This window comes from Xenia sp. Carnegie-2017, unplaced genomic scaffold (assembly GCF_021976095.1).
Source record: "Xenia sp. Carnegie-2017 unplaced genomic scaffold, XeniaSp_v1 HiC_scaffold_7, whole genome shotgun sequence".
NCBI lineage: Eukaryota > Metazoa > Cnidaria > Anthozoa > Malacalcyonacea > Xeniidae > Xenia > Xenia sp. Carnegie-2017.
This window is the reverse complement of record NW_025813537.1, coordinates 52,294-71,538: the sequence shown is the minus strand read 5'-3', so window position 1 is coordinate 71,538 and position 19,245 is coordinate 52,294. Positions and strand designations below refer to the sequence as shown.

Genomic DNA, 19,245 nt, shown 5'->3' with positions numbered 1-19,245 from the left:
TTGAGTTTACAAGATGATGTTTTTCAGAGTGTGTTTTATCTTTTATTTTTGAAATTGTCAGCTGGAAAAAAACATGAATACAAGTATTCTTAATTATACTTGTATTATCATAAATGTAAAAAATTTTTAAGTTTTAAGGTGATAGCTAGAAAGAAAAAACAATTTTAACTTTTGATCATTTGTGTTGATTTTTTAGTTCTCTAATAAAATGCATCTTTCACGATAGCTAAACCCTGGAGAAATCTTTCACATAGAGGATCAAGGTGAAAATTAATCTGACTTACAATAATTACAAACTAAATTAGCAGAGCTTGTAATTTCTTCATGATTGCTGCACCATGCATGTACAGCATTTTTGCATATAGAACAAATATGCTCTCCTCCAACATGAATGTCTTTCAACATGCATACTGGGCATATATTGTTTATTTCATCTGATATTAAAGGTGAGCAATCCTGGGATGTGATGAGGCCTGTGTCATTTATGCTAATTTCTTCTTCCTCAAAACTGTTATCATCATAACAACCAGCATTGTCAAGGAGACAACTGTGGCAAAGCCATGAGTCTATTGAGCTGAGACATCGTTCAGTCAGGCCTGCACATGGCAAATGCCACTGAGTGTTGCATGTGACACAAGTTACACTCCTTTCAGTTGCAGGGCAATTGATTTCTGCTTCATCCAAAATAACCTTCTCACACTTTGAACATTGCAAAAGATCTCGATAACCCAAAATACAAGGCATAACATAAGTCTTATAAAATATAGTAAGATTATTTACCACATTTGTCATAAATGCCATGTCCAGCTCAATTTCTTCATAAAGGGGTTGATGTCCAAGTGTCCAAACTACAAAGAAAGAATGATGTACACCACAAACCCACATTTGCGCTTGTACTTGTGTGTAATAACAATGAGAACGTTTCAGACGAGGATTACCATTAAACTCTTCAAGGAAGTCCACATGCTGAAAAACCTCTTTCTTCATTATATTACCATATCTAACTGAATATGGGCATTTCACTTCAACAGTAGCAGGAGCACAGCACTTGCATGAGAACAAACCATCCGGAGAAGCAGCAAGATATGGATAGTCACTTTTTACATAGAGTCCACACTGACGAAACCCTTCAATGCCACCATCGTGCTGACTAGCCACATCAGACAAAAAGGACTTGATGCCATCTTTCTCGTGTTCCACTCCCCACTTAATTTGAGGTAAATGGGAAATGTTTCCAGACTCATTTACTAATTTAAATACAGTTGGGCTATATTGAGGCTTCTTTTTGCTAGCATTTTTGCTTTTCATAATAGTCTCTGTTTTTGTGTGAACCATGTGAAAATTGGAAGCTGTTATTCTTCCAATTCTTTGCTTTCTCCACAATGGGTTGGAATGTTGCTGCCTTGTTTCCTGTTCAATTTTTTTCACTTGATCTTTGGTGATTTGTGATTCAATAAGGAAATGTGTAGTGGCTTGTTCCACTGGTATGTCTTTAAAATATTTGACATAAACTCAGCAGCCTTTTCAATAATGTTAGGTGGAAGATTGTCATCAATACCATATTCAACAGAGAACAACACACATGCTGATGGTACCAAGTCCTTTACACTCTTCAGTAAGGAAGAAACTCTTTCATCGGTCAACTGTCTGTCTTCATGCTTTCTTGGATCAAATTCTTTTTGCATTTTCTGTTCCAAGTTGCTGTCTCGATTACTTACTTTTTTAGTTTTTCTATCCTTTCAAAAAGTCATATTTTGCAGTTGGGTTGGTGCAACTTCTCTTCTGGTTCCTTTATTCCAGCCTTGCGGTACACTAGTGCAGGCAGGTGAAATGAAATGTTTGTTAAAGGCATAATTTACCTTGTAAAGGAGGGCAATTACATGGTTACATGCCTCTGCTGTTCCCGCTGTACACGAACACCAAGACGTTACAATCCTGCAGTCACTGCCAGTTCCCTCGACGCAAACCCAAACTTTGTGTGGATCATCATTTAGTTTTTGGGAAGGACAGATGTTACCTTTCAAGAAAGTAAATTTGCCATCCGAAGGACATTTTGCAACGTAAACGATGTCAACAAATCCCCTCATCCAATACGAGTAAGCCTTTTGGTCTTTATATTTTCCAATATAATCAACATCTACCGCTTTGATTCTCAATATATAACTGAACAACTTTCCGTCATCGATTTCTGGCCACTTTCTCACGTCATCAAGCCACGCTTGCTCGGGGAGTAAGTTGGGATCAGTTTTAATGCTGTTTAATTTCAGCCTTCTTGAATACTCCTCACGTATGTTTTTATAAATTTGCTCCTGCGTAAATTTCTTCGGAACTTTAAGTTCATAAGCACCAAATGCCCTAGCGATTAACTCTGCTTTTTTCCCAGTTTGTTTCAACCCTCTCAACGCCAAAAAATCTTTTAGCGAAGAAACAGTCAAGTGAAGAAAATCTTCGTATTTCAGTTCTTCTTCTGGCTGTTTAGTCGCCATACATAATAATAAAAATAGCAATGTCACTTTGCAAATGATTGGTGACTTTGCTGACTTTGCTGTAGACATGTGCGTGTGTTGCGAACTCAAGAACATCGCTCAAACGACGGTCAAGTTGTTCAAAGAAAACAAATGTTTTCTTTAACTTTCCGCTTTTTGATTACCACAAAATTTGACTCACATGTACAAAAAATGGCAAATAATAATTCTACTATTAAAATGGACGAGTTTGAAAAATATTTTTGGAAGAAATGGCTAATATGTAAAAGGGTAATTTTTGTGCATTTATTAGTAATTTATATGGACTCCATGCGTGACCGCGCGCTCGGCCCAATGTTTTTGCACCCCCTGCAATATGGCTACGATAACCTTGAAAAGGTCTATTTTATAACAATGGTTACGACGAAGAGGTGCGTTTGGGGAACCTGCAAAAGCGATTCGCGGTATCCTGATCGTTTAAAACGAGATGCAAGTAGAAGTAAAGTATTTTTTTTACATTTTCTTGGGGAGAAATACCATAGCGACAAGCGAGAGCGCTGGATTCGTGGATTCGACTGGTGCAGCTTAAAAAAGAAATTTCAGGGCTTCCATTTACTACATGTTTCGAAGTTCATGTATGAGAACAATATTTCTTCGTGTATTCATATTTTTTAAGAGTTTGCAACATCAAAAGTTCAAAGCAAGGCAATCGATCAACAGGGCTCAGTCACTCAATACTATGCTTAGTACTTTTTTAAATATCTATCGGAGAAGTCTGGCTGGGAGAATTGTACTTAGACTAATTCTAGGCTAACTTTGTCAATCCAAGAACACGTGCAGTACTGGTTTTTATAAACCGGGGTATTATTTTTTGGGTACACTTGCAAAATGTATCAATTCAGGAAGAAATTCAGACGCTCAAATGTCTTCTTTTACAATAACATGGAGAGGAAAGGAAACACACAAAAAGATGATGCGGTAGGACTTTTTAAAGTGTTCTTTTTTTTTGTTTCTGGTTGCACAATTTCATATTAATTTATATTTATTACCACAGCTATATTAACAAAAGTATGTGTACAAATTTATTTATGCCCACAATGTTGTGTAAGGAAAAACGATTATTCTGAGCACATTTTCCAATTTCAAGTCTGGATTCTCTACATCCTTTAATCACAATGTATGTTAATAGAATAGCAGTGTGTCATATGAATCTCAATTTTTTGAACAAGAAAATGAATTTGGGGATTTGGTAAGTTTACATATATTGTAAAACAATAATTGATATTTAGCAATAATTGATATTTAGCAATAATTGATTAAGCAGTAATTGATTTAGCAATAATTGATATTTAGCAATAATTGATATTTAGCAATAATTTATTTTACAATAATTGATATTTAGCTGTTTCTTATTTGACATTTTTTTATTTATTTATTATTTACTATTTATTTTTTTTATTTATTATTTTTTATTTTTATTAACTAGTTCCGTAAGATTTTTACATATATAGGAGACCCTTGATATAGGGCTAACCTCTGGGTTTCCTTTTCTTAATAATGATGTATTTACATGTTGTTCTGAAATAAAGTATTGTATTGTGTTGTAAAACTATGTGGATATAAAATACTTATGTTTATGGTTTTTTCATTTATATGTAGAATGAACAAAGTGAAGATATTGCTGAAAATTATGACAAGCACCAAGAGTTAACCACCAAAACACAGGTTTTAATGTACATATTGATATTGTTTCTCAAAAGTCATTGGTTATATGTAGGTACTGCTTTCACTAGAAAAGCAGTCCTACATATAGCTTTCACTAGAAAAGCAGTCCTACAATTTGTTGTTCATGATTATAATGCAAACAAAAGAACAATTATGGTGATCTCAAATTTTATTTCCATAATTTCAATGTTGGGTATATACCCAACTAAATGATATTACTCAATACTCTTTTTTTGGTGCTATAATCTGCATGTATTTTTTTCTTCAGCACCTATTGCTTGATGGCTACAGTTGGATATTGTGCTGCTCATGTGATGCAAATAGAAAGCAATTTGTTGAAGCCCTACCTAATAATATACAATTAGATCCTCAAAAAGGTATGTAAAATAGATGTTACTGAAATGAAATTATTAAAACAGGCCAAACAACATTTTTGTACTTGTCAGATATACCATATCCCAGTTGCATACACATATTAGCAATGGAAAAATATCTGGTTGTGTATGATAGAAAGTTTGGTATTGAAGCCAAAGATTTTATTGAAAAAAAGTAAGTGTTGTGTGTTACTCTTTCAGGATATAAGGTGTCTGAATAGCTTCACCAAATTTTGACTTACACTTACATACTATTTGTTTGAAGACCCTTGTCAAAGATGTGAGAACTTGTTACATATTAATCTGACATTGCATGAAGTGAATGTCTCAAATTTGTATTTGGCTTATTTTTTCAATGTAAAGTTCTTCATGTTGTATGGGAGGAAATGTCTTCATCCTTAAATATCAGTTTATTGTACATTTCAAACCTTTGTGAAGTCATCCTTCTGTGTTTTTACAAGACCCTTGTTCGACATTGTTCTTATTACATGTGGATGTTAACCAGCGCAGCTTTACAAACAAAAATATTGTTAAAACTTGTGAATGATTATTTACACAACATATTTATCTCATCCAATTTCTTTTATGAATGCAGAATCCACATCCATGATGCAGTCTCTTTTCAGTGATCATTCCTACCATGAGATGCAACCTGAAGAAGTATATTTTGGTATGTGAAAATAACTTTTTTGTACAAGTACACGTATAGTTTCTCAACCTTCTAATACCCCACAATTTGTTACCATACATCCTGTGCCTAAGTTCAGGAGCTTCCAATAAGCTATTAGGGTGATAACCAACAGGACAAATTGAATTTATTTATGACTATTGAGGTATACACATTCATACTCAAATACATACATAGCCACATACCTGCAGTACATACATTAAGTAGTATAAACTAAATGTATGATAAAAATAGTAAAGTCATATTCACCATTTGCTTTACGTGCCTGATATATATATTAAGCACTTTCTAAGGATTGTGTGAAGTCATAATTAATCATAATTATTAATCTGCATACACATACACACACATACATACACACACATAATACAACCTTAAGATAAATGATTTTACATATTTTAGGACTTGTTTAGTGCAGTGTGCAGGGAGGTTCAGTGGAAAGTCCATGGGGGGTTTGTACTTTTGTGTATTCAAAAGTAACGCCGCCCCAGCCCGAGCTAAAATGTTGCAGCTGTTCGTCATATCATTGCATTCATGTGACAACCCTTGCAAAAGCCATGCAAATCGTTGAAGAGGATGAAATGGATTCTCCATTGGTACTTTTTAAGTTTTCCTTTGGAATTACACCAGAGATGCGAGACTATTTTGAATTGGCTACACTTAGCAAATAAAAGGTTTCTTTATTAGAAACAGGTATGCAAGATAATATGCAATGGTGAACATCCTTTTAGCTTTACATATACTATTTCCTTTATCTGTATGGTATTTAGCACTTTCTAGCATTTTATAAATATTACAATTTAATTATTTTAGGCAATGAGAATGATGCAAGCGATTTTACTGATCTTCCTGAAAAAAATGGTCATAAAATTTTGGCGCCATCTGAAAGTGGTATTTGTTCTTGTGGTGCAGAGTGGGATAAACGTTCTATTCAAGTTCTTGTGTTCAGTTGCGTACTTTTATTCAATCCATGATGTGAAGGGTAAGTTCTGATTTGTTATAGGTTACGCTTTGATTCATAATTATTTGTCTTAAATAAATTATTTAGTGTATTGTAGACCTTGCTCCTCTTGTGCTACGAAAAAGCATTATGATGGCATTGAAAACAGGATTGTATGTTTTGGATCATATGCAATATCTCATGCCGTTCAAATCAAAAGATTACATTCGGCTTTTCATAACGTCGAAGTACTTTTTAATGAAAATTTGCCGAAGCATTAGTAGCTACGTTTGTCCATTATTTAATTTTCTCGCCCTATCTCTTTTGAATGTTTTTTCTTTGTTATTCTTGTTCAGTTTACCTATGTACAAATATTATGTTGCGTATGTACAAAGGCAAGTGTCTTCGGGTAATTTTAATTTCCCAAAGGAAATAACTTACGCCAAGTTGCGTCTCGCTATCATTGCCATGATACGGTAAGCATCATTTCATTTTCAGCTGTAAAATATGAATATTCCATTGAGATAGTGATCGCTTGTTTTATTAAGTTATTGAATTTTCTCTTATTAAGGTTGCTTGATATTGATTTTGACAATGGGTTTTTTTGTGAATTATGTGGAAGAATTCCCCCAAAAGGTGGTGATGGATGGAACAACTCTTGGAATACAGAAAACTTTCTTACCAAATAATTTAAGAGAGTCTGATACTGGATTGCTACATGGAAGATAAGTATTTTTGAAGTTTATCTGTAATATATAGTATATACAGGTCTGCTAATTAGTAAATACGAGTGTTCATCCACATATCAGAAAGCATTTTATGCATGATGGTGACTTCTCTCACTTTTTTTGTACACAGCTTATAGTTATAAAAATAATAACCTGTTTTCTTTTGTCCAATACTATGTTTGAAATGCGCAATTTCATCAACAGGAGAAATGTGCGAGCTTTATTGAAGAAGTACAGTGATTCAAAGCTAAGTTGGGACGAATTTCAAGAATTAAAATCTGAAGTAAGAAGAATTTATTACCCCACGAGTACAAAATTTTGTATGACCACTCCAGAGCTCATTTTATACTACAATTTCTCGTATTTATAGATATCTTCAAAGGGGCTTAGGACTCTACTTAAATGGTTAGAGAAACAAGGATTTATCACTAGTTGTCCAAACTCGTGCAGAAGGTTATTGGCAGCATTGGCTTCTGACAAACCAGTATGCGCAATTGTGCCCCCCAAAGAAGAAGTTTTGAACCTCTTGATAAGGATGTCTGATGGAGCCAATCCAAAAGACAATCTTTCGACTGATTTAAAACTTCTTCATGAAGAAGTGCCCCTACTGTTTAACGTCATTGAGGCTAGCGAAGAAATTCCTATTACTATTCAACCGCTGCTAAAGGAATTGGTACAAAGGCTATAAGTCCGTTCGAGGTCAAGGACGGTCAGTGGCGTTTGCCACACAACTTACCTGTGGTGTCTCAAAATTCGTCCAATGGATATCTACCTTGTCTGCCAGAACTGGTTCAAACACAGCAGGGAGATTGTGCCAAAGTCACTAGACCCAAGAAGAAGCATGGCACTTTGATCCCTGTAATATTTTGTATTCTTTGTCCCCATGGTATTTACCGTGGGGACAAACAAATCCATCTGACAAAATGGTGTCAAATCGAGTCCAGAGACAACAACGTAGTAGTAATGAAGGTAAATAGTCATAATTGTATTTTGTTCTCAATTTTGTGACGAATCTAATGTTGAATATTTTATCTAGTCAATCCACCGTCTGGTAGCGGAATTCGTGGTATTCTTATGTACAAAAAACCAAAGCATTATCGAGAAATTGTTGTCCGTTGTCCGAATCATAAAATACGTTCTCAGAAAGTAAGACTCATCTAACTTTTAAAACTTGAGAATGAAACGACTTTTAATATGAATTGACTTTATTTGTTTTAAAAGAGTATCCTGAGAATGTAATGAGATGTGATAATCCACAAACAAGATACGAAAGTTGCCCAAAGACAAGAAGGTTGTCTATATTCATACCGCTGAATGCTGTGAAACCAGATGGTATGTGTACTGCTCTTGTATTTTATTTTAGCACTTTAATTTCTTTACATACACAGGTATTTAGTAATTTTGCTGTAAATTATTTTGCAGATAGCGGATATCGCAAGGAATTGTTTAGATTTACATGCTTTAACTCTTGTGTTGGAGGAATGAATAGACGACCAACACATTTATCCTTTCGACTGGAATGTGGGTACGTTATTTAATTACTTTTATTTTATAGTATCCATTTGATGGATTATAAGGAATGAGATAGTACATACATGTATTATATGTGATATACATGTATGTCAAAGGCTCATACTTTCTCCTCTGTCAGTTCTAGGGTTGAAGGTATAGCTGTGGTTGAGCTACGTATATGTGCTTCACCTGGAAGGGATAGCAATGAAAAGGACCTGGGATCTAATTCAAAGCCAAACAAACACCAGGACAACGAACCCAGTTCAACGACAGACGTCCCATCATCCATAACAACATTATACCCCCCTCGACAGAGTGTACTCATGTCAACTGTTAAAGACTCCAGCTCACCCAAACCGTTCCAGTTCTCTATCACGCAAGGACAACAACCTTGCAAACGACGTAAGTTTTACGTATGAAAGAATTCATAGAAAGTTTCTTCCTATGTGCTATGATATGAGATATGTATGTTTTTTGAAAATTTTGTATTCATGAATAAGCACGTGATTTTTAATCGACATTATTTTCCAGTAAATCGTTATGTGAGCGATGGATTTGTTGTGATGGATTTGTTGATCATGTTCTTCAAACAACAGCACAAACAACGGCCTATATATGACTAGGCATCGACTTGATGTATTAAATCGGTGTAACGGTGGGATAGTTGTTCAAATGTGTTCAATTTTCTTGAACAAATTCATGTTCATGAATACTGGAAAATTAGCCAAGAGCCAGAAAAAGCAAAAAAATGATAAGAACAATAACATCATTTACAACTGTGGAAACAAAAGCAAGTAATGCACTGCCCCAAACCAAAAATACAATGTTTGTCAATTTATTTCAATGTGCTCATAAACAATACTGCAAAACATTAAGTTTAAAAAACGCATGTTAAGTCATATTATAATATCAGTGGGAATAGCATGTATATATATATACATATAGATTGATCATTATGAACGAAAATTAAATCCTCAATGCTTTTTTGTAAGTGATATATCATGATTATAATTTCATCGATGTGTTGAGGCTGTCTTTCATGAAAGTATAAAATTAAAGATTTTAGACCACATCATATTTAGTAATGCCCTTCTGATTTCTTTTGAAAATGAATAGGCTTTGACAAAAGACTGCTCATGGTCTTCTCAATTCTGTATACCATGCTTTGAATAGCGAATACCATACTTTGAATAGCAATGAAAAGAGTACCACATTCCAGTTGGCTCTTCTCATTTACATTCAAAGAAGTTTCAGAAAATGTTGTGCTTGGTCAACTTTGTCGTCTTTATACTATAGTAAGGCAATAGCATATAATGATGTTCCACCTCTGCATAAAAAATGCCGAAACTTCTTTCAGTTTATGTTTCCATCTACCAATCTCTTTTTATCTATAACCAAATTTATGACCTAAAATTGATGTTTTATAATGGCAAAAATGTGTGGCCACTAAATAGAAAAATGTTAAAAGAGATTTAAATCATTTTGACAATGCTATTGGCCGATACAACATACAGGCGTGTATAGAATTTTACGTATGTTGTGGGAAGGGTTTGAAATTTCAGATGCATGGTATCTCATTCACAATTTACTGTTTCCTATTTCAATGGAATTAGGAGAAACTTCCTCCATCTGTAAATTGTAATATTAGAATGGTTCAATAAGTCAACGGTATGGATGAAAATTTATACTTTATAACACAAAAAAATAATTTAATAACTGGAGCGGCTATCTCAAGCGCCGCCTAAATAGTGGAAATGACCTTCGTGGTCTCCATCTCGTAATTCTTTCACTAAAGTGAAAAATTCGCTATGTTGAGATCTCTTTGGAATATCGGCCTGATCCAAAACGTTTGCGGTATTTTTCACGCTGTCTTCTTCGACTTCGCAAATAGAGTAAAAGAATTATTTGCTATCTAGTCCAGGGGTCTCCAAACTTTGCAGCCAAAGGGCCACATGAACTTTCATCCAGCATGTTGAGGGCCGATGAATCGTATACCGCTGGTCAAAGAGCGAATATTTTAATAAAACGAAGTACATAACACAAGCTTCATTATTTAAGAAAATATTTATTCAAAATTTAAAGGTTGAATTTCAACCAAGAGTAATATCATGACAAAATCACAATTAGTCTGTTCAGTTTTCTCAATGTGAGTGGTGAAATTGGCTTTTTGATGACAAAATTGTGAAAAAGTTTGGCTTTAGGTTTGAGGTCCCAAGCATTAGAAGAGCCCTCAGATTTTCATCAGACATGTTTGTTCTATAACTGTTTTCACATACTTCATTCTAGAAAAGTTTTTCACACAGGTATGTAGTGCCAAACATAGATAGCAGTCCTGCAGCAAAATGCCTTAAATTTTGATAGTTCTCTTTAGGTAAAAATTGGTAAAATTGAGCAAGCCCTTCTTTAAATTTATCCCTCAGCAAGTCGTTTGCTTGTAGTTCAATCACCTCTAATTGTAAACTGTCTGGAAATGCAGCTGGATCCACTTCAAATGGATTTTGAAAGAGTCTCAACTCATCTGCTTTTGCATGCAAATCAGCAAATCTCTCCTGGAATTGATGTTGAAGCTCTTTAATTATCCCACAAGCAAATGAAAGTGGAAAATCTGTTTTAGCTTCTACCATAGCTTCTGTACAGTTTTTAAAATGTGTGAAATTCATAACCTGGATTTGTTTCAGGAATAGGTCTTGTTTGTGCCTGAACGCCTTTAGATGTGTAAAAAAATCACTAATGAGGTTTTCTTCTCCCTATAGCTTCAGATTTAAACTATTGATATGGCCAGTGATATCTGCAGCAAAAGCCAACTTACATATCCACAGTTTATCAGACAGTAATGCTTGACGCTTCCCTTTTCCTGCAAGAAATTCAGCAATTTCCTTTCTTAGGTCAAAAACCCTTGACAGCACTTTTCCACAACTTAGCCATCTTACTGCAGTGTAATATGGCATGTCAACAGATTCTGTCTCAGTCCCTCTTAACATTTCCCTGAACTGTCTGTGATTCAGCACATGTGATCTTATCAAATTCACCATTTTTGTTACAGGGTCCAACACACAGCTAATATCCACATACTTAGCACAAAGAGCTTGTTGGTGTAATATGCAATGTAGAAACATTGGTTCTGAAATATCTTTTACAGCACAAAATTGTTTGATTTTTCCCACCAATCCTTCACACCACACATATTTCTTCCCCCATCAATAGTTAAGCATTTCAGTCCATTCCAATCTAAACTATATTGTTCAAATGTTTTCTGTATTTATCTCATCAAGTCTTCTCCAGTCGTTGTGTTGTACATACTGTTCAGTGAAGCCAAATCTGAGTGATATTTAAATTGGCATCCACACCTCGAATGAAAATTAGCAGCTGGGAGGTGCCACACATGTCTGTTGACTCATCCATTGCCACAGAAAATGCACGAAATTCTTAGCATGGCTGGCAATTTGCTCCATTAGGTTTGCGCTCATGTATCTAATTCGCCGGGCAACAGTATTGGCACCCAATGTTATAGTTTTAATAACATTAGATTTTTCCGGACAAAGTTCATCCACAATCTCTAGCAAACAGTTTTTTACTATCTCACCATCTGTAAAAGGCTTGCCATTTTTAGCGAAAATTTAAGCCACTTTAAAGCTAGCCCTCGTTATCAACTCATTTTGTTTTGATGCTTTTGTGAAAATTGATCTTTGAGAGTTAATGGACTGCTTTAACTTTTCAAATTTCTCTTCACGTATATTTCCTTCAAACCGCGAGAAGGTTCCCTGGTGTTTGCTTTGGTAATGGCGGCGCAAATTGTACTCCTTTAATACTGCAACACTCTCATGACAGATGACACACAATGCTTTATTCGCAGATTCGATTATGAAGTATTTTACACTCCACTCTTCTTGAAATCGCCGACATTCATCATCAACTTTTCTTTTTCTGTAATTGGCCATTATGAAGCATTGAGATATTCACGTTATCCTTCAGCTTTTTAAATTTCGCAATGTGCTTGAAACGGAAGTAGGAGTTGGGACAAAAATTGACGTAAGCCACTCTTGCTTGTTGGCTTGCATCATAACGTGAACTTTCTGCACAAAGTTTATTTTGTTGAATAATATTATTTTTTCTCTTAAGTGTCTCTGCGGGCCGGATTGAAAGGCCCAACGGGCCGCATCTGGCCCGCGGGCCGTAGTTTGGAGACCCCTGATCTAGTCAAAGGACTCATTCTTCACTCCTTAAGCGTCCGCCATTTTTTTTCTTAGCTCGCTGAAAAACAGTTATCAAACAACGAGTACTCGAAACAGACACGAACAATTGCGAGTTCTCGCAGCGAGCTGCGAGTTGATTCGTGCGAAAGGTGGAAATGAGGCTTTAGATATCTGATAACGCCAAAAAAATGGGGGATTTTATATCATGCACAACATATCAAAGAATGAAAGTCATCTGTTTACCCTCAAGAATATGGACTTCATTCAACAAGCTTGGAAAGGTTTCTTTTTGTTATACATAACATCATTTTCAAAGGTGCCTAGTTCGTCGTTATTTATCTTTTTGTTTTAGATACTCGTTTTCAAAGCAAACAATCTCAGACATATCTACCTGCAACATTTTGGGCCTTTATTGCATTCCTTATCATAGCATTTCATTTGTACTTGGTGAAGTTGATATATTCGGAGTGTTAAAGAGAGACAAGATCTGTACGTTTAGCGCGATAATATCTTTTTTAATTCATGATATTGACCAAAACGTTTCATTTTGAAACTATTTCAAAGTTATAACCCTACATAAGTGGTTGATACACGAGAAAGATTTTGTTTCGTTTTTAATATGAAAATCTTTAACTTGACTTGTTTGTTAGTGAAGTACGATCCTGAAATTGTTTGTCAGTGGGAGGCCAGAGAGAAGGAAATTATGTCAAGAGTCTACCCAGGTACATAATGTCATTCATGGCAAATAGTTTCATTCTTAACAATTCAGTCTGTAGGATTTAAAGACGTACTTTTTAAATACAGAACATAAAGAAGTTAGTTAGTGCACAGTCATTTTCTCTTCTTCTGTACAACACCGGAAGTTTTGACCTGTCGTTTCATTGTGAGAGAACTATGTTCTTTATTATTTATCAATGTCTTACAAGTAAGAGTTTATATGCGACATATATCCCAACCAATTAGCTCTGTCTGCCCAACCCAATTCATCTAAAATTGTGACCATTCACATTATATAAAATAGCCGAGACGTATCCAAAGCTTTGTCAGTTGATGAACGGGGTCTGGGGCGAGTTTTTGAAAACACCGAATTTCATGATTTGTCCGTCTAAATCATCCAATTTGTCTTTTAACGTTACAAGCCTTCCCATGTTTCATATTTTGCTCGAGATTAATTCGAGATTAACGAGATTTACAGATCGGTGATTGGTCTATAGCCGTGTGTGCATTAACCTGTGCAAACCGACTTCAACTCATCTTTGTATCATTGTATACAAGAGGCAAAAACTGTTGTTCGTGTTTGCACCATTGCACTGGCATATGCAAACCTTGAAGCCGTTTGTGGAACTCGAGCAGATGCAATCGTGCAACCCAAGACCTTCGGTCTCCTGCTTGCACTGATCTGCTCTCAAGTTTCCCCAAATGTCTCATTAGTTTGCAAAGGCAAATTGTATTTCTCAGATGATATATGGGCATATGTGACGTAAACGATCTAATAAATGCCCTATATTAAATTAACACCTTATACATATTAAACGCCCCCCCTCCTTGCAACGCTACTTACTAATAAATTCCGTCCTCGATAGACACCCACCACCTTCACAACATTACCTTTATAATATATTAATTAAAGTGGGTTCACAATTTGGCTTATAAGAAGTTTAGTTTGTCTTAGTTTTGTTTTATTTGTTCACACAAACAACTAATATACACGTCTCTCTTTTCATTTCGCTGCACCACAACATCTAGAATTGATTAAACGCCCTGGCCGTTGATAAATTCATTTACGGTACCAACGAACACTCAAAATAAAGCAACATATATATCATAAATGAATTCCACTTTTAACATTTCGAGAATTCCGCTGCGTCGACATTTTCACTTTACGGTGCTTTTTGTGAAATAAACAGCACCGCATAATCCAATATCATCGAGCATATGTGATTGTTACACAAAAGTATGCAGTAGCCAGTAGCAATGTTTTGTTACAGGAAATAGTTGACAGTTGTGGCTTTAAATTTTTTAACAAATTATGTTTCAAATAAAATATTGAGTTTTTTAGTTAGTACAACGACCCTTATAGCATGGACCTTATTAGTAGCAAAGTATGTAGCATCTTATAATAAAAACAACCCCCAAAAAACCGATCACGTTCTTTTCTTAACATCAGAATGTTACTTTAGAATGTGATTGTAAGGAGGGTTGGTATTGCGTAGAGAATATTTGAAGCTCACGGCAAGAATGCGTGATACGTAATACGTGCAATGATTACGGTAGGCGTGCAACATGACAAGAGTGTTCGATCTGTAAAATGGCTTACGTGTTCTGTGAAATGGTGCTCAGTAACGCAGATTAATAATTTTGAGTTTTATATTATTTCAATCCGAACACGTGTTCGGATTCATTTCTCATTTACCTCTTACAGCGGCAATGCCATCAAGGGTGCCGAACCAGACCGCACTCTCTCGTCAGCATCGTTTCGTTAGCTTGAACATCGGTAAAGTTAGTCACCTGTTTGGAGTTAATCTCGAGCAAAATATGAAACATGGGAAGGCTTGTAACGTTAAAAGACAAATTGGATGATTTAGACGGACAAATCATGAAATTCGGTGTTTTCAAAAACTCGCCCCAGACCCCGTTGATCAACTGACAAAGCTTTGGATACGTCTCGGCTATTTTATATAATGTGAATGCTCACAATTTTAGATGAATTGGGTTGGGCAGACAGAGCTAATTGGTTGGGATATATGTCGCATATAAACTCTTACTTGTAGGACATTGATAAATAATAAAGAACATAGTTCTCTCACAATGAAACGACAGGTCAAAACTTCCGGTGTTGTACAGAAGAAGAGAAAATGACTGTGCACTAACATGACGTCACAAAACCAAATGTTTGCGTGATATCAGTTATACTAGATACGTGAACAACTAAATTACATAATAAGTACATAAAAAGTAGCTATTAGTTTACGAATAGTAGCTATGTCGTCTATTCAATGTCACTGTCCACTTCTGAGAGCTCTCCGATGTTTTCATCTTCAGTATCGGATTCCTCATACGGTGAGCTTTCAGATTCATTGGGAATGTTGACATCATTGGTTAAGTTGACAATCTCAGCATGGAGAAGAAAAGTTTCTCCAAGTGGAAGCTCAAAACTTTTCTTCAAGCTGAACAACTCATTCCGCAATTTGGTTTTAAATCTTATCATTTCATGCTTTGAACCAAGCATGAATTCATCGCTGCTCCAATCACCAATATAGGCAAGTGCTTCATAAATTTTTGAGCTAAGATTGGTGTAATACAATAGAAGCCTTTCTATTTCCAAGTTTAAAAGTTTCTCTTCCTCGTCACATCGTTTTAGGATTAAGTACATTTCAATAGTCTTCCTCTTTGTGTATACTGGGACCGAGGTTTCTCCTAGAATGTCATCCTCACCAGACTCAAATCCCTCATAAAGGTCTGATGTAGGATCTTTCGCTTTTTCAAATGTCAGACGATCGGGTAAACTGTTTATAAAATCACGAAGAGAATCAATGGCAGCATTGTGTTTCTGAATTGTTAATTTCATCTTGTTCGTGATCTTGGTGATTTGCCTGGACAAGCGAGTGGCAATTTTCTGACCATCTAAACAAGTAAAAGGAATACAAAATTAACATTTACAAAAACAAAAAAAGACAGATATGGTAACATAGCTTAGGTTACAAGTATTCGAAATATACAGTGCATTAAAGTACCTGCATACTTCTTTCTCAATGTTATTAAGAAATGCCTTTCTATGGAAAGTCTATGTAAAGCTCCGATAGTATCAAAATTAGGATGACCAGGTTTCCATCTTTCTTTTATAGAATGCTTTCGTTCAATATCTTTTAAAATCTTTCGAAACCTGTTTACATAAATTTTGCGCGTATGTAAAAAAAACTTTAAAGCAAAATATTGCTTTGACACATTTATACATACTGGTATAGTTTTTTCGACATCTGATAAATTGAGTAATCTTCAGATGTTATCTTCTGGTTTTCTTCAAAACATCCGAATGATGTAGCACTAAGAATTTAATAATTCACCAATTAGGCTCAAAAGAAATATTAAAACGTCTATAGGCATGTATTATAGAGAAATAGCCAGTTTAGTACATTAAAAAACCTACCTTAGTTGTTTAAAATGCAGTAGCTTTTGAACGTACGTCACTTTCCAGTTCTCCGTGGTTTCTTTATGTTCTGTATTTAAAAGTACGTCTTTAAATCCTACAGACTGAATTGTTAAGAATGAAACTATTTGCCATGAATGACATTATATACCTGGGTAGACTCTTGACATAATTTCCTTCTCTCTGGCCTCCCACTGACAAACAATTTCAGGATCGTACGTCACTAACAAACAAAATAAATTCGTATTTCCTTGGATGCAAATTGAATTGAGAGTTTGGTTAGGCAAAAAGAAATCTTAAATACTTTTCGGCCACAGAAAACATAAGAAATTTCTAACCTACCAGAACTACTTACCAGGTAGTTCGCTAAATAAATCCTTCATTTCTTGTTGCGTTTTAATTTTAAGTTGTAGACATTTTTTAAGCTTCGACGTTAACGATTTTCCTGAAACAAATCATATACAAAAAATTAAAACAATTAAGGCGCAACAAACAAATAAAAACATTTTCATTGTGTCAACGCATAGTTACACATAAAGCAATGACAATATTCAAGCACCTGCATTGCTAAAATTTCTTCGAGATAAGTGAAGAAGCGCGTCTGTCAAAAGATCTACTCTTCTACTGGCAGACATCTCCTTAGTAATTGCAGAGAACCCACGAAGGTAAGCCCAGAGCCTTTCAATAGCCTCACCATCTGTAAGACCAAAACCATCGAGCCTTCTAGGACTGAATTTGACCTGTTTTTTTGAAGACATTAAAAAATAATATTTTACCTACGGGGGCTTTTAATCAAGGAAGAAACCAGAGCAGAAAAGATTGTCTTTCTTCAATCGCTACATCATTACCCAGGGATGTACTTTTCTGGAGGAGGGGTGCTCTAGTTTGGATAAGATTCTAGTGGCTGCTTGTTGCCGTAATATGCAAGACATTTTTCGTTAAATTTTGTTACTTATATACAATGATTGGAGATTTTGAAATTGTGCTCCATAAACCCCAATTACGATCGCTTGATGGTTTGATATACATAAATTTCTTAGGGAAAATGCCACTCCTCATCCATCTCCACTAATCACGGTTGGAGGAGAGCACATTCCTCCGCTATCCCGCCTCTTAATCCATCCCTGTCATTACCAGGTACAAAGCTTTATTCATTACCTGGCATGAAGCCTTGTGTCCCACATCATACATGCCAACATTAAGATACCTTTAAATGTGATGATAATACACATCCAATATCATACATTATTTTTAAATCAACACCAGGACTTTGGTCAGCATGCTTTGGATTAGGAACAGCGAATACGAAATTCTGAATATTAATAATAAGACACTAAATATTATTAAAGGGTAATAATAGATCTCGTTAGCACAGAATCGTTTTGTCCTTTGTCCCTTTATTTCAAAATTGACACAGGAAAAGAAATTATAACCCGACGATTTGTTCTCCATACTACCTCATCAAAGATCAAGAATATTGATAATTACGTGCAAACCAAGGCTAAGACACTAACCTTTCCCCATATTTAGTGCTGAAAAATCGTCCAAGGTGTGAATGCCGACTGCAACAACTACCAAACACTCCTTTTTCATCAAAAAGTTGATTTTTTCCTTTGGAGTGAAGTGCTTCTGTAACTTCTCCTGCCTTAAATATCTGACAACTCTAAAATAAGGTGGAGCACATTATAGATTAGCGCATATATAACAATTGTTTTATTACTGTAAAAATAAACATGACAGTTTACACAATCAAGTCATAGACCATGCATAAGCATGATAAATTAAAGGAAAAGAAAAAAATTGGCTGTTTGTAATTTTGATTTTAAATCCACGTAGCTACTTACGTATGTATCAGGGCCCATGGACCTGCATGAAGCATAGACCCACTTTTCTCAGGGGCGAAGCCCGCCCAATCTTTTACTCTTACAATGCCAATTTGTCAGCAAAATTGTTAATAATTTCTTTAGAAAATCAAATCCATTCATTGTTTTTCCAGTGATTGAATACAAAAATATTGCAATGTAAAAGTAAAAAAGTGCTGGCTTTGCCATTGCTTTTAAAGTTTGTTTTCAAACTATTCACTCCACCCCCCCTTCACAGAATACTTTTGAAAAGGCTTCAAAGTCCTTCATCATGCAATAATTACCTCTCCTACTTTGTTATTAGACTTGCTATATTGATCAACAAAATCATCTACTTCATCCTGATCAAGAAACTTAAGGCAGCCATGGTTTGGGACAGCAAAACTATTCCCTGCCAACTTTTTGCAAGTTAGACCAAAGCAAGCATCCATGGAATGAATGGCCGCACCTAACTCTCCAGTCTAAAGCAAACAAAGCTCTTTAATAAAATGAAACGAATTTTATGATAAACATGTAACACTTCATATTTCACAACAACTTTAAATGTTCTGATAATATATGTGACAAAAAACATATAATTTAAAATAGTTCACAAAGCAAATAGTAGAAAA

At 35.2% G+C, this 19,245-nt stretch overlaps 4 protein-coding genes and 1 long non-coding RNA gene across 10 annotated transcripts in view; 2 read left to right on the top strand and 3 right to left on the bottom strand.

The window, feature by feature from the left end:
- Positions 1-213: 213 nt before the first annotated feature.
- LOC124459175 lies at positions 214-2,486 on the bottom strand. The gene is made up of 3 exons (XM_047008696.1): positions 1,860-2,486; positions 1,559-1,736; positions 214-1,511 (listed from the first exon to the last, which is right to left on the bottom strand). Exons 1-3 carry the CDS (start codon positions 2,484-2,486, stop codon positions 271-273), a joined length of 2,046 nt encoding a protein of 681 aa, XP_046864652.1. The 3' UTR covers positions 214-270.
- A 326-nt stretch (positions 2,487-2,812) lies between these two features.
- Positions 2,813-13,263, top strand: LOC124459188. Of its 3 annotated transcripts, none has more exons than XM_047008710.1 (5): positions 2,813-3,443; positions 3,655-3,714; positions 4,125-4,190; positions 4,459-4,567; positions 5,160-5,281. In XM_047008710.1, the coding sequence occupies exons 1-5, from the start codon at positions 3,354-3,356 to the stop codon at positions 5,240-5,242; spliced, it is 408 nt and encodes a 135-aa protein (XP_046864666.1). In that variant the 5' UTR covers positions 2,813-3,353; the 3' UTR covers positions 5,243-5,281. The 3 variants fall into 3 exon arrangements, 2 of the variants coding, with proteins under 2 accessions (XP_046864666.1, XP_046864665.1); XR_006953497.1 differs by lacking the exon at positions 5,160-5,281 and adding an exon at positions 13,207-13,263 and having other exon boundaries at positions 2,840-3,443; positions 4,459-4,631; XM_047008709.1 differs by lacking the exon at positions 5,160-5,281 and adding an exon at positions 4,637-4,747 and having other exon boundaries at positions 2,847-3,443.
- Positions 6,541-6,914, bottom strand: LOC124459189. The gene is made up of 2 exons (XR_006953498.1): positions 6,875-6,914; positions 6,541-6,690 (listed from the first exon to the last, which is right to left on the bottom strand). It is a non-coding gene; the product is annotated as an uncharacterized LOC124459189 (long non-coding RNA).
- On the top strand, positions 7,844-8,851 carry LOC124459174 (cellular tumor antigen p53-like). Its single transcript, XM_047008695.1, has 5 exons — positions 7,844-7,889; positions 7,957-8,034; positions 8,142-8,252; positions 8,343-8,445; positions 8,572-8,851. Exons 1-5 carry the CDS (start codon positions 7,844-7,846, stop codon positions 8,849-8,851), a joined length of 618 nt encoding a protein of 205 aa, XP_046864651.1.
- A 2,254-nt stretch (positions 13,264-15,517) lies between the features above and the next one.
- LOC124459200 overlaps positions 15,518-19,245 on the bottom strand; it is a 5,676-nt gene continuing 1,948 nt past the window's right edge. The window contains exons 2-11 of one of the 4 annotated variants that reach the window (XM_047008720.1): positions 18,919-19,095; positions 18,287-18,435; positions 17,931-18,084; positions 17,332-17,512; positions 17,128-17,217; positions 16,924-16,995; positions 16,773-16,842; positions 16,583-16,669; positions 16,360-16,508; positions 15,518-16,249 (exon numbers count right to left, since the gene is read on the bottom strand). In XM_047008720.1, the coding sequence (XP_046864676.1) occupies positions 15,615-16,249; positions 16,360-16,508; positions 16,583-16,669; positions 16,773-16,842; positions 16,924-16,995; positions 17,128-17,217; positions 17,332-17,512; positions 17,931-17,963 (1,317 nt within the window). In that variant the 5' untranslated portion in view covers positions 17,964-18,084; positions 18,287-18,435; positions 18,919-19,095 and the 3' untranslated portion in view covers positions 15,518-15,614. Of the gene's footprint in view, positions 16,250-16,359; positions 16,509-16,582; positions 16,670-16,772; positions 16,843-16,923; positions 17,023-17,127; positions 17,218-17,331; positions 17,513-17,930; positions 18,085-18,286; positions 18,436-18,918; positions 19,227-19,245 lie in introns of those variants that run through there. The other 3 variants (XM_047008718.1, XM_047008719.1, XM_047008717.1) reach the window with 3 other exon arrangements.

What these genes read in the sequence shown, in the direction of transcription:
- LOC124459175 (XM_047008696.1), bottom strand. Translation starts at nt 2,486, where the DNA reads ATGGCGACTAAACAGCCAGAAGAAGAACTGAAATACGAAGATTTTCTT. An exon ending in TAATTGCCCTCCTTTACAAG is followed by an intron (nt 1,737 to 1,859) that starts GTAAATTATGCC and finishes ACTTTTTGAAAG; the next exon opens with GATAGAAAAACTAAAAAAGT. An exon ending in GTTGTTCTCTGTTGAATATG is followed by an intron (nt 1,512 to 1,558) that starts GTATTGATGACA and finishes AAGGCTGCTGAG; the next exon opens with TTTATGTCAAATATTTTAAA.
- LOC124459188 (XM_047008709.1), top strand. Translation starts at nt 3,354, where the DNA reads ATGTATCAATTCAGGAAGAAATTCAGACGCTCAAATGTCTTCTTTTAC. An exon ending in AGTTAACCACCAAAACACAG is followed by an intron (nt 4,191 to 4,458) that starts GTTTTAATGTAC and finishes TTTTTTCTTCAG; the next exon opens with CACCTATTGCTTGATGGCTA. An exon ending in ACAATTAGATCCTCAAAAAG is followed by an intron (nt 4,568 to 4,636) that starts GTATGTAAAATA and finishes TGTACTTGTCAG; the next exon opens with ATATACCATATCCCAGTTGC.
- LOC124459174 (XM_047008695.1), top strand. Translation starts at nt 7,844, where the DNA reads ATGGTGTCAAATCGAGTCCAGAGACAACAACGTAGTAGTAATGAAG. An exon ending in ACAACGTAGTAGTAATGAAG is followed by an intron (nt 7,890 to 7,956) that starts GTAAATAGTCAT and finishes TATTTTATCTAG; the next exon opens with TCAATCCACCGTCTGGTAGC. An exon ending in TTATCGAGAAATTGTTGTCC is followed by an intron (nt 8,035 to 8,141) that starts GTTGTCCGAATC and finishes TTGTTTTAAAAG; the next exon opens with AGTATCCTGAGAATGTAATG.